Genomic DNA, 11,979 nt, shown 5'->3' with positions numbered 1-11,979 from the left:
ATTGAAGCGCGTCCACCATAGACTTTGCATGTAAACCTGAGGCTCCTGATGCTGAAATCACGTTCGGTGTGAACGCACCATAACACAGAGATGGCTAAAATTTAGTTCATTTAACAGATAGAGCTACCATTTGGCGTAGTAGTAGCTGAGAGTCATCCCCAACACATATTCAGAGCACTAACTGATCTCACAACAGGTCGCACATTTACAAGGTTCTATCAAACGGGCTACAGAACCAGGTGTAAATCTATGGAATGAAAGGAGGCAGGCGATATGCATTCCTCCTCGTTTGTCGAGTCCAGATCCTGTCAGCCTCTGCTGCACACCTCCCATCAGCTGTCCGCGACACGACTGAAATGCTAATCACTCCGGGCCGGTTCTGAAGGAATCAGAACTGAAGAGTCTCATCACCTCGTCTGGAAAATTTAATTTCATGGTTTACGGCACGGCCGCTCTCTGAGAAACATCCCCCTCTCAGAGCGCTTTAGTTCCGTTTGTAACGACGGTCTCTGAGCGAGGAGCAGACGATGAACGGACCCCACCTCTTTACCAACCGGTCCCGCTTGCCCCCGCGGGCCTTTGGTGCCCTCAAGTCCTCGTTCGCCCTTCGGTCCCTGAGCTCCAGGACTCCCACAAGAAGCCAAGTCCCCCTGTCAAGACAGAGAGATGTGAAACCCGAAACAGTTACTTCCTGTTAGATTTTAGGGATAAAAAACAGGTTAGAGTGGAGACTGACCTGATCTCCTTTCCGTCCAGGTGGACCTTCARGTCCTCGTTGACCTGGGAGACCCTGATATAAAAAAAGTGACTTTATTATAACCTACACCAGCGTAAGACAACACTCATATATAAACAAGTTGGTTTTATTTTAAATTAAAAGCATCCCAACCAAAAAATGCCAACCTGTGGTCCATCTGGTCCTGGTGGACCCGGGTCCCCTGGTGGTCCGAGGAAACCCTGGATGTTTCAATATAAAACCAGTCATTTAAAACGTACAATAAAAAAATCATACCTAGTTTATTTACTCTGGTGTACCTTGTGTCCTTTGTCCCCTGCTGTCCCCGCTGACCCGTCAGGACCATGCGGGCCCTGATTTGTCAAATCAAATAAAACTTTATTTATAAAGCACTTCGCATACGATAAAATGTAGAGTTTTTACAGCGACACATAAACAGCTGAAAACAGCAGTCGATGGTAGGTACCCACTCACTGGGATTCCTGCCGGACCCTGTGCTCCCTGAGGCCCCGGGGGTCCGATGCTTCCTCTAGGTCCTGGTTTGCCTGTTCCCCCATTGGGACCTGGAAGACCAGGAGGGCCCTGAAAGATCAAAGGCACAAATATTACTGTTTGTATTTGCATTTTATACAGGATATTTTATTTATTGCTCCATTTGCAAAAATATATTTGTGTTTTTAATCAATATTTATTTGATTTAAATTTCTTTGTTTCTTCCATCATCTTTGAATCTACATTATGACCCACTGACACAGTTCTACATTATTGTCTTCTGTTTCTAATCTCCATAAATCAGATGAATTACAAACCACAGGCAGAAGCAAAACACGTCAAAGAATTTTGTTTTGATTTTCTGCATCTTTGGAGCTCAACAAAGACTGAATACTAATATTTGTTCAAACTGCCAAACCAACTTTAAAAAGAATAAAATAAAATGAGAATAAATCTGCTGTATTATATATTTATTGGTTAAGTTTTAGCTGATTTATTCAAGTTTAATAGTTTAGATTTTTATGTCAAATCTTAACTATAAAACCAAAAGAAAATGTGTGTTTTTGACATTTTGATTAAAAGTGCAAAACCTGCAGATCCCATAAAAACCGAAACAAGATGCCCAGATAAAAACGTGCAAGTCTTACTTGTGGGCCCTGAAGCCCTTTCAGTCCTTCATCTCCAGGTCGACCCTTGCAGAAAATAAAAGGCTTATTTTAAACTGAATACAAGTTAAGATTGAAGTGTTGGTTCTAATAGAACAACGTCTGATCCAGATTTAACGTCTTATTCTCACCGGAGGTCCTCGGGGTCCCTTCTCTCCTGCAGAACCTGGTAAACCCTGAAAGGAAACAAAACCTTGTGACTCAGAACACTTAATCACATCAACAACTCGATGAGCACAGAGACTCTTACTTTAGACCCTGGCTTCCCAGAAGGACCAGGTAAACCTTTTACACCTGGCTCACCCTGGTGAGAAGGGAGAAAACAATAACAAAAATTCATACCTGCAACTCAAGAGACAAAACTAAGAATCCTTACCAAAGTTTTCAGAGATTTTGGAGACTCTTTGGAAACATTTTTAAGAGTGATGGGCATAGCTAACCAAAATGTTAGCTTCTAAAACCACTAACAGTTTCACTAATGCTAAACCAATAACAGGATAAAAAATAAAAATTAAAGGAAGTTAACGCTAAACAGCATAAAAATATGTAATAATTGTGGAAGAGAACAAAACAACAAAAATAATTTGCAGATGTTAACGCTAAATCACTGAACACATCAACAATTTAGCAGAAGTTTACACTAAACAGGTACAAAAGTTAGTGGAAGTTATTGCTAAACAATTAAACAGCAAAAATTAACGCTAAACTGCACATCAAAATTTTTTTGGAAGACAATGCTAAACAGCTAAACAAGTATAAAGAATTGGTGAAAGGTAACAATAAACAGCAAAACAAGTAAAAAATAAAAATAAAAATTGTGGAAATTAATGCCAAACACAAAATAATAAAATAATAATAATTGGAAGTTGACGCTAAACAAAAAAAATATATAAAAAATGTGTGGAAGTAAATGCTAAGCAGCTACTAAAGTAAAAAATTTAGCCAAAGACAATGTTAACCAGGTAAACAAGTAAAAATATTTTGGAAAATTAATTCTAAACAGCTACACAAGATTTTAAAATCGTGGAAGTTAACACTAAACAGCTAATCGCTAACCGCTGCGACTAAGTCTGCATCGTACATTTTCGTCTCTTTGGAGTTGAAAACTAGTGGCAACAACACAAACATGTTGATGTTAACATGGTAGCTAGCCGTTAGCCAACTTAAAGTTGACAAAACATAATTTAGTGAAGCTAAATGTCCACGAATGTTTTTAAACGTTAGCGAAAAAAGCTATTCTGCAAAACAAAACAAAACAAAAATTGTTCTGCTATTAGCTGTCAGCTGATTAGCAGAACCATGCCCACCACTGATTGTGAGCAATTTGTTGACAGCAATTACAGTACAGAGAAATACTGGGTTTAGCAAAACACAAAAAACAGATGGTGTCATACAAAAAATGTAAAAATATTGGCTTAATTACTCAAACTATTAGGAATTGTTTAAGAATGTGGATAAATAAATCTTGTTCTGATTAGCTGCTAGCTCCTTCATGATTCTCCAACCTGAGATCAACGATACTGACTGATCAAAAAGAAAAAAATAGTATAGGTCTTCTGGACGGGTTCTTCTCTAATGAAACGTTTCGTCTCTCCTCCAAGAGACTTCTTCAGTCTGAGAGTTTCAGGCAAAATTCAGGCTTTTAAGCMCTGCCTCCATGTGACTGATTCTCACATCACATGGCTATCGTTGACACCTAATTAACACCTATTGTTAACAGGGGGTGGAGTGATACTGGCAATTGCAGCACTGTAGGAGGGGGACGGTTGGAAACTGGCGTGTATCGTAAGCCCACCCACACAGACCAATATTTGTGTTTTGACTCCCACCACCCACTGGAACACAAGTTAGGAGTGATCAGGACTCTGTACCACAGAGCAGACAGTGTCCCTACAAACCCAGGAGCCAGGGAGAAAGAGAAATCACACACACGACAGGCCCTGGAGCAGTGTGGTTRTCCTGACTGGGCTTTCCTGAAAGCAGACAGGAAACACAGACAGGATTCCATGCAACCTTCAGGTGAAAATGAAGACCCCAAACCCAGACCCAAACCAGTGGTTATTCCGTATGTTGCGGGTGTTTCGGAGAAACTGAGATGTTTATTTTCTAAACATGATGTCCCAGTGGCTTTCAAACCCCAAAACACATTACGGCAAAGGCTGATTCACCCCAAAGATCCGGTGCCCCGGCACAAACAGAGCAATGTTGTATATGCTGTTAAGTGCCAGGAGGACTGCGACCAGTTATACATCGAGGAAACAAAGCAGCCACTGTTCAAAAGAATGTCCCAACACAGACGAGCTACATCTAATGGCCAGAACTCTGCAGTTTTCACTCATTTACAGGCCAGCGGTCACTCTTTCAGAGATGAGGATGTTGAGAGAGGAGTAAAAGAAGCCATTTTTGTGAAGAAAGACCGTCCATCATTAAACAGAGGTGGAGGCCTCCGTTTTCAGTTGTCCCCCTCCTACAGTGCTGCAATTGCCAGTATCACTCCACCCCCTGTTAACAATAGGTGTTAATTAGGTGTCAACGATAGCCAAGTGATGTGAGTATCAGTCACATGGAGGCAGGAATCAAAAGCCTGAATTTTGCCTGAAACTCTCAGACTGAAGAAGTCTCTTGGAGGAGAGACGAAACATTTCATTAGAGAAGAACCCGTCCAGAAGACCTATACAATTTTTTTCTTTTTGATTTTTTACCTGGATTACTGAGATGCATCAGGACAGATACTGACTGATAACTACACAACACAACCCCATTAAGAACTATCCTTTCACACTAAATGAGTCCAGGATAAACTCACCCTTTCTCCCAATAAACCTGGAGGCCCACGAGCGCCCACATTCCCAGTTATTCCCTGATGAAAACAAAAAGAAAAAGTAATTTTAGTTAAGATCACAAACGTGAAATTTAAAGTTTCTGAATTGTTTTGGATTTCTAAAACATGTATTTTGTATGCAATGCTGAGGAATCACTTACATACATGCCAACTAGACCCTGAGGTCCTTCCACACCGGACTTCCCTGTAAACCCCTAAAAAAATACACACATTTCTGCACATTACACCACATCTGTAAAGACTCACATACCTGTGTAAGGATATGACGGTGGTCTTGGCAGCTGTTTAAGGTCTCACCTTGTCTCCTGGAGGTCCTGGTAAGCCTGGGCCCCCCGTTTTTCCTGGCGGTCCCTGACAGATAAAAACAAATCTAATCAAACCTTTTCACTACCCTCATTTAAAAGTTTGATGCACTCAATAGTATAAGATCACTGTACTTGCTTTTAATTTCCTTTATTTTATTTTTTGTTTTCCTGGTTTATAGTGTACAGCATGTCTAATTGTAATCTATTCTGTTTGTGTCGTATCTTTGTTTTAACATTGTTCTGACATTTTGTGTTGTACTGCTGCCTCTTGACCAGGTTGTTTTTGTAAATAAGTGGTTCTCAGCTGACTTACCTGTTAAAATAAAGGTTATATAACCTGTGTGCAGGACTGAATACGCCACATCTGACTATGTGCTATTAGCTTTACGCTAACAGTAAAAAACATTTGTAATATTAGACAATTAAAAATATGTGGCAAAATGAGTCAAAATGAGTACASGCTAGAGTGTAAAATAAGTCAAAATATTAATTTCGCCATTTTAAAAACCTAGTTAGCACATATGCTCTTAGCATACATGCTAAGCGAAGCAAATAATGTCAAAAAAGTTCAAGTAAGAATAGCAAAATTACCATAAATTATCTCAAATATTAGCAATTGGTGAGTCACTAAAATAATATGCTAGCATTAGATGCTAAGCTAAGTAAAGTGTTTTAATACCATTAAGCTAACTAGCATGCTAATTAGCATAAATTCTTCAGGCAGGAATCTTATGTGGTTTTTTGTGTTCAATATATATTTTTAAATGACTCAATTTTTTTAAACTGACATAATAAAATGTTTTTAGTGTTTTTTTTTTTTTTTACAATAAATTAAGACAACAAAGCATACCGGTGAACCTGGTGGGCCGTCGGCTCCTCTCTCTCCAGTAACACCTTGAAAGCCCTGAAAAAGCAGGACAGGAACAATAAAAGACGTGTTGAAAAGCTGAAAAAAATAATCTGCCATCATAAAAATGCACGTGTCAATTAAACTATAATTTCATCCTCTATAAACAGATGCTGTGAACCATTAAACTCTGAGTGTAATTCACTAATCATTGTTTAATCTGGTATTTAATTGGCCATTTTAATGAGAGTTCATGAGGCATTGCCCCTGAATGCAATTAGTGATAAAGAATCTATAATTAACACTTAACTACAGCAGTTAATAATGTGAAGCTGCATTTAAAGCTTGTTGTCTGTTTTATTGTTCACCTCCTGACCTATAAAACCCTGCGCTCTGCCCTCTTGTAAAAGTAAAATAGTTTTATTTTTCCGAACTGCAGCTTGAAATGATGTAAATAAATGAGCTAACAGTCTTACCATCGGCCCCTTAATGTCAGCACTGCCATCTGCACCAGACAAACCCTGAAACAAAGACGGAAAACGGCACCATTGTTATTTCTACCTGCAGAAAACTCCAAATAAATACATATTTTGTGKTTTTTTTATCTTTATGTTATGGCACCATTTATATTTTTAATGATTCTTGCATTGTTGAAGCTCTATTAAAGTCAAAACAGTCACGTGGAACGTATAAAATTAACCATAAATCAGTATCTCGCTGCTTCCTGCTGACTAAACCAKCTTGTAGGAGACACTTTTGACAGTTTGGGGACATTTCAATCTTAGCAGTGAGTCATAATGTCAATATTAATATATTTTTAATATATTTTATTTTAGCTTGTGTATGAGGAGTTGATAAAACACTTTACAAGGCAGGAGGAAAATAAAAACAAAACAGACACGGCATTTTTGAGGTGATGGGTGATTTAAATATGATAGAGAATGGGAACCTGTGTACCAGGCTTTCCTTCTGGTCCCTTTGGTCCAGGTGGTCCGGGCAAACCCTGCAGGGAATCAAAGCACAGACAGGTGAAAACTGTTCATCCTGTAGAGGCGTCAACATCTAAATACAAACAGATGTGAGAGGAAGTAAACAAAACCAGACCACCAYCCCTGAAACGGTTAAAACCTAATAATAATCAGATTTATCAGGAGCTTACCGGTGGGCCTGGTTGACCAGGGTGACCCCTCAGTCCTGCCACACCCTGGATAAAAAAATAAAGACGCAAAAACAAGATCACAGACGAACATTAACCCCAGTTTAAAACAAACAGATTGTTAGTTTATCTAACCTTGTTTCCTCTGGGTCCAGGTSTGCCGGTCCGTCCGTCTTGTCCTCTGTTCCCCTTCAAGGACAGAATAGAAGACACTGAGTCTGATCAGCAGCTTAATCCTGATTTGTGTTCATTAGTTTTATCTGTGTGACGACCTTGCCACTGGCAAATTTATTTTTATGATTGAACTGCATGCTATAATTTTAAATTATATGACACAATGGCCTGCCATACTTGGTAATTACACCTGTCATACCTCATTAATTATATAAAGTACTGCGTGCCATACTTTTATATGACAAACAACCTGCCACACTTCTTTAATTATAATATAATTAATGAAGTATGGCAGGTTGTTGTATCACATTATGATACAACAAATATGGCAGGATGTTGTATCATATTATGATACAACCACCGGCCATATTGTTAAATCATATGACACTATGGCTGTGTCCAAAACGACAGGCCGGGTCCTCCGGAGGACCCAGACTACCCGGTCTCGGCGGGCCGGGTCCTTGGTAGAACGGGAAGACCGGAAAAAAAGAGGCTGTGAATTTGGACGGTCTAGCCTCCCCTCCTTACCCCGGCGTACGTCATGTCACCTAGCAACTGTGACGACGCTAAACAAGCAAACTTAAATCAAAATTAGAAAAATATCAATACATTAGCATTATTAATATCACAAAACTATAAAATTAACTTAAAGGTATCATTTGAAGAACTAATTGACCCGCTGTAGGTTCATGTTTATTTCGTGTTTTTTATGACGAAAAAAATAATATTTAAAAACATGTCCATACAAATGATAAAAGTATTAGAATTACAACCGCTAATTTTTTTTTAATTTTTATATCACCATATTTTTATTTAAAACGTATTCTTTTCTCTCGCTTTGTCCGCCATTACTAGCATAAAAAAATCTCCGGTCAGGCCGCAATGCATTATGGGATATGCTGGGCCAGGAAGGATCCATCAGACCTGTCCTTCGATTCGGGGAAAAAGAAGGACGTATTTGTCGGCCGCATCGGAGGAGTCTTCGGTTTTGGACGTCCTTCGTCGCGGCGCTGTGACGTATGCGGCCGACAAATTCGGCCTTAGGAGGACCCGTCCTGCCGTTTTGGACACAGCCTATGGCCTGGAATGCACAGTGATTTTTTGATACTTCATGCCATATATTTTAATTACATAATACAATGGTCTGCCATATTTAGTTAATTACATGAAAACTACCTGTCGTAACCCATTAATTATATAAAGTTTGGCATGCCATACCTATTATGATACTACCTGCCATACATAATTATATGGTACAACAGTCTGTCGTATTATTTAATTTCATGATACAATGTCCTGCCACAGTTTTAGTTAAGATAAAATAACCTGCCATACTTGATTATATTATATGAACGGCCTGTCATATTTTGAAATTATAAGACACAAAAACTGCCATACATAGTTAATTTGTATGATACAACATGCCATATTTTTTTAATTATATGATACAATGGCATGCCATACATCGTTAATTACGATACAAACTATGATACAAACCTGACATATCTTGTTAATTATATAAAAGTACAGCATGCCATGCTTTAATTATATTATACAACGGCATGCCATACAGGTTAATTATATGATACAACAGAATGCCAGACTTATTTAATTATATGATACAAGTAGTTTTGAACTCTTTTTTTTTAAAATCATTTTTGAATCTTTTTGGTTCAGTTTAAAAAACATTTTTGAACAAACTTTATGGCCCCAATTTAGCTCCAMAGATTTGTCTTCAAGTTGCTCATAAAGTTCATGGACCTCCAGTTGGAGGTCTTTCTTATAACCCTTCCATTAACTTCCATTAAATTGGAAATGAAAAACTGCGACTCCAGTAGTGTCACGTGACTCAAATGACAATTGTTTAAATTGGACTTCTCTCACCCTGACATTTTTGATGAAAAGGAGAAACAACATACGCATGTCTTGGAGCAACAAATGAAGTTTGTCTTTAAACACACAAATCATCACTGACCTTTGACCCCAGGATCCCCTCTTTTCCCGGTGGTCCAGTCTCACCATTTGTGCCCTGAATCAGCAAATAATATATTAAAGAAATGATCTGACAGTAAAGTTTTTGTTTTGAATCAACATTTTTACCTCAGCTCCTCTGGTGCCAGGGGAGCCACTGGCTCCTGGGAAACCCATTAAGCCAATGGGGCCYCTCTCTCCTTGGGGACCCCTGATGCCTGCTGCCCCCTGAATACCCTAAAAGGCAAAACAATTATACTTTTACCTATCAAGTAAAGAATCTGTACCTGTAAAGCAAAAACTGAAAAACCCACACACAGATCAGCCAGAACATTATGACCATGTCACATAAAATCAGAAGCACTGCTGATCTTTAACACTTTACATTACTGAAACAACAAAAAACTATTTTTACCTTGTCCCCTTTAGGTCCTGAATCCCCTTTGTCCCCATCAGGTCCTCTGTTGCCCTGATACAAGAAAAAAAAAAACAATAGATAAAAGGTTGTAAAACCCTAACTTAGGAGTGTCTAAATCAAAATAAAAGCTTACGGTGACTCCTGGAAACCCAACATGACCCCGGCTCCCCGATGCGCCCTGAAAACATGATGAAAAATAAAAAAACAATAAATAAATAATCTTATTTTGAATGTACTTATTTTACCTGATCAATATGACATGTTAGCTTCAGTTTAATTTGCTTTTTATAACCATTAATGTTAATTAATAGGAGTGAAAAACAAACAGTGATGGACAGTGATCCAGTCAAGCCAGCAGGTGGCGCTGTTACACTGCCGTTTCTCTTCCAGGTTATTTATGATTWATGTTTTTTATAGGTTCAACTAAATATCAGAACAAAACATGTCTTTGTGTCAGGCTGCTGGTAACAATGCATCCAAACATTCAAATTTAAAATCGGTTCTTTTAAAAAAACTGGTCAGGTAAAAAGTCCCCCAGAAAACTTTGAAAAATGTTCATCTAGATTACTAAAATTTGAGTGACTGCTTGCAAGGAAAGTATGAGGGATTACTCAGCTTCTTGCACATTTTATTCACAAATGATCTGTTTACTTAAATAACATTTTACTTTGAATAGACATTGAAATGAAACTCACCACAGGCCCCTCAAAACCTGGATCCCCTCGAGCTCCCATGGACCCCACAGCCCCCTGGTATTAAACAGAAAGTAGGATTTAAAATAAGAGAACAATCAACATAAGAAATGAAGGCGTCACAAAAAAATCTTTAAAACACTAATTTTTTGATGAAACCATGACATGAAATCATTTGTCAACTTACAGGATCTCCTTTAGGTCCAGGAGCTCCTATTAGACCTGGATGTCCCTGTCAGGATGCACAGACTAGATTTAACTTCCTGTGTTTCCTTAGCAGTAAAGTGAACAAAGCAGCGACCAAAGGTTAATGGTTTTGATTTAAAATGTACTCACCGGGGGCCCTCTGGGTCCTGGAGGTCCCATTTGTCCCTCTAAACCTGGAGGCCCCTGGTTGAAGAAATTGAAGTGAATTAATTTTATGTCAAACACCAACTCCATATAATAACTGTAGTTCACATTTAAACAAACTTTATACCCGAGGACCATAGGGGCCAATGCTGCCAGCTGGTCCCACGTCTCCCTGAAAGAAAAAAAATCAAGTTTTATACAGAAAGACTGGGTAAAGAATAAAGAATAGGTTTGAAGCCCTAACTGAGAAAAAAATATTTGTATATGTATTTACATGAAAAGAACTGGGCCAAAGATGCAGCCTTGAGGTACACCAGAACTAAGTGAGGGCATGTATTTTCTAAAATTAAAACCTAATTGTGTTTATAAGCCTCTCAGAATCAATACAAATTTTGAAAATATAAAAAAAGTTTCCACTAATATGCTTCCTGCATGTAATTTTCTATTATTTAGGAATGGGAAAAGCAAATGACAATTAAGTGATGAAATAATTTAATTTTTTTCATCCATTTATCACATTTAATTAAAACATAATTAATACTTAAGCTGTGATAGTACCCTGGAGCCATTAACTCCTTTGGCGCCAACTTGTCCTGTCACACCTGGTGCTCCCTGTAACACAAGTGAAGATATGAATATATAGAGCATACATTTTATAAGCAGTTGTGACTAAACTCTCAACCTACAGGCAGTCCTGCAGGACCTGGGGGGCCATCCAGTCCATTTTCCCCCTGGTGACAGAAAATGAGATGATAAAGGCCATAAACTAATCCAAATTTCTTAATTTTTCAGTAGTTTGAACAATCAAACAATAAACAAAATTATTTAATGATCTTATTGGCATAACCCCATTAATGATAAACCCTTTAACACTTTGATTAACGGTCGTCATTGTCACTGTGACTTTGACAAATGTCCAAAATGTCTTGTGCTTTTAGACTCGAACAGTGTTTTACTCACATCATGTCCAATAGGTCCCTCTAGCCCGATGCCACCTCGGAATCCTGGCATTCCCTACAGAGATGAAAGATGCCAACACAAGTAGCTGATACCTCAACTCTGAGCATCTGCCATCCTATAACTCTAGCAGCTGTTAGCTTGACCCTGAGTAGATGGTAGCTTGACTCTTAGCCGCTGGTAACTTGACTCTTAGCAGGTGTTTACTAGACTACCAGCTGTTAGCTTGAGTCATAGCCACTGGTAGCTTGACCTTTAGCCGCTGGCAGCTTGAGTCTTAGTCACTGGAAGCTTGAGTCTAATGGTGCGTTCACACCGAACGCGATTTCAGCTTCAAAATCGCAGCCAACGCTGAAGTTTGAAGCTTGTGCAC

The 11,979-nt window shown here is 38.6% G+C and overlaps 1 protein-coding gene across 1 annotated transcript; it reads right to left on the bottom strand.

Annotated features, from left to right (window-relative positions):
- Nucleotides 1-542: 542 nt before the first annotated feature.
- Nucleotides 543-11,663, bottom strand: LOC106511131 (collagen alpha-1(I) chain; the record flags this gene model as incomplete). Its single annotated transcript, XM_013999878.1, is given in 27 exon segments — nt 543-650; nt 737-790; nt 904-957; nt 1,036-1,089; nt 1,211-1,318; nt 1,876-1,920; nt 2,025-2,069; nt 2,144-2,197; nt 4,700-4,753; nt 4,876-4,929; nt 5,033-5,086; nt 5,891-5,944; nt 6,364-6,408; nt 6,837-6,890; nt 7,047-7,091; nt 7,179-7,232; nt 9,193-9,246; nt 9,318-9,425; nt 9,604-9,657; nt 9,740-9,784; nt 10,302-10,355; nt 10,486-10,530; nt 10,635-10,688; nt 10,777-10,821; nt 11,208-11,261; nt 11,336-11,380; nt 11,610-11,663. Coding segments are annotated over 27 exon segments (1,548 nt in total), but the record flags the coding sequence as incomplete, so codon positions are not given.
- Between the last annotated feature and the right edge of the window lie 316 nt (nt 11,664-11,979).

Source organism: Austrofundulus limnaeus, unplaced genomic scaffold, assembly GCF_001266775.1.
Source record: "Austrofundulus limnaeus strain Quisiro unplaced genomic scaffold, Austrofundulus_limnaeus-1.0 Scaffold2534, whole genome shotgun sequence".
NCBI classification, from domain to species: Eukaryota; Metazoa; Chordata; class Actinopteri; order Cyprinodontiformes; family Rivulidae; genus Austrofundulus; species Austrofundulus limnaeus.
This window is presented reverse-complemented; position numbering and strand designations above follow the sequence as displayed.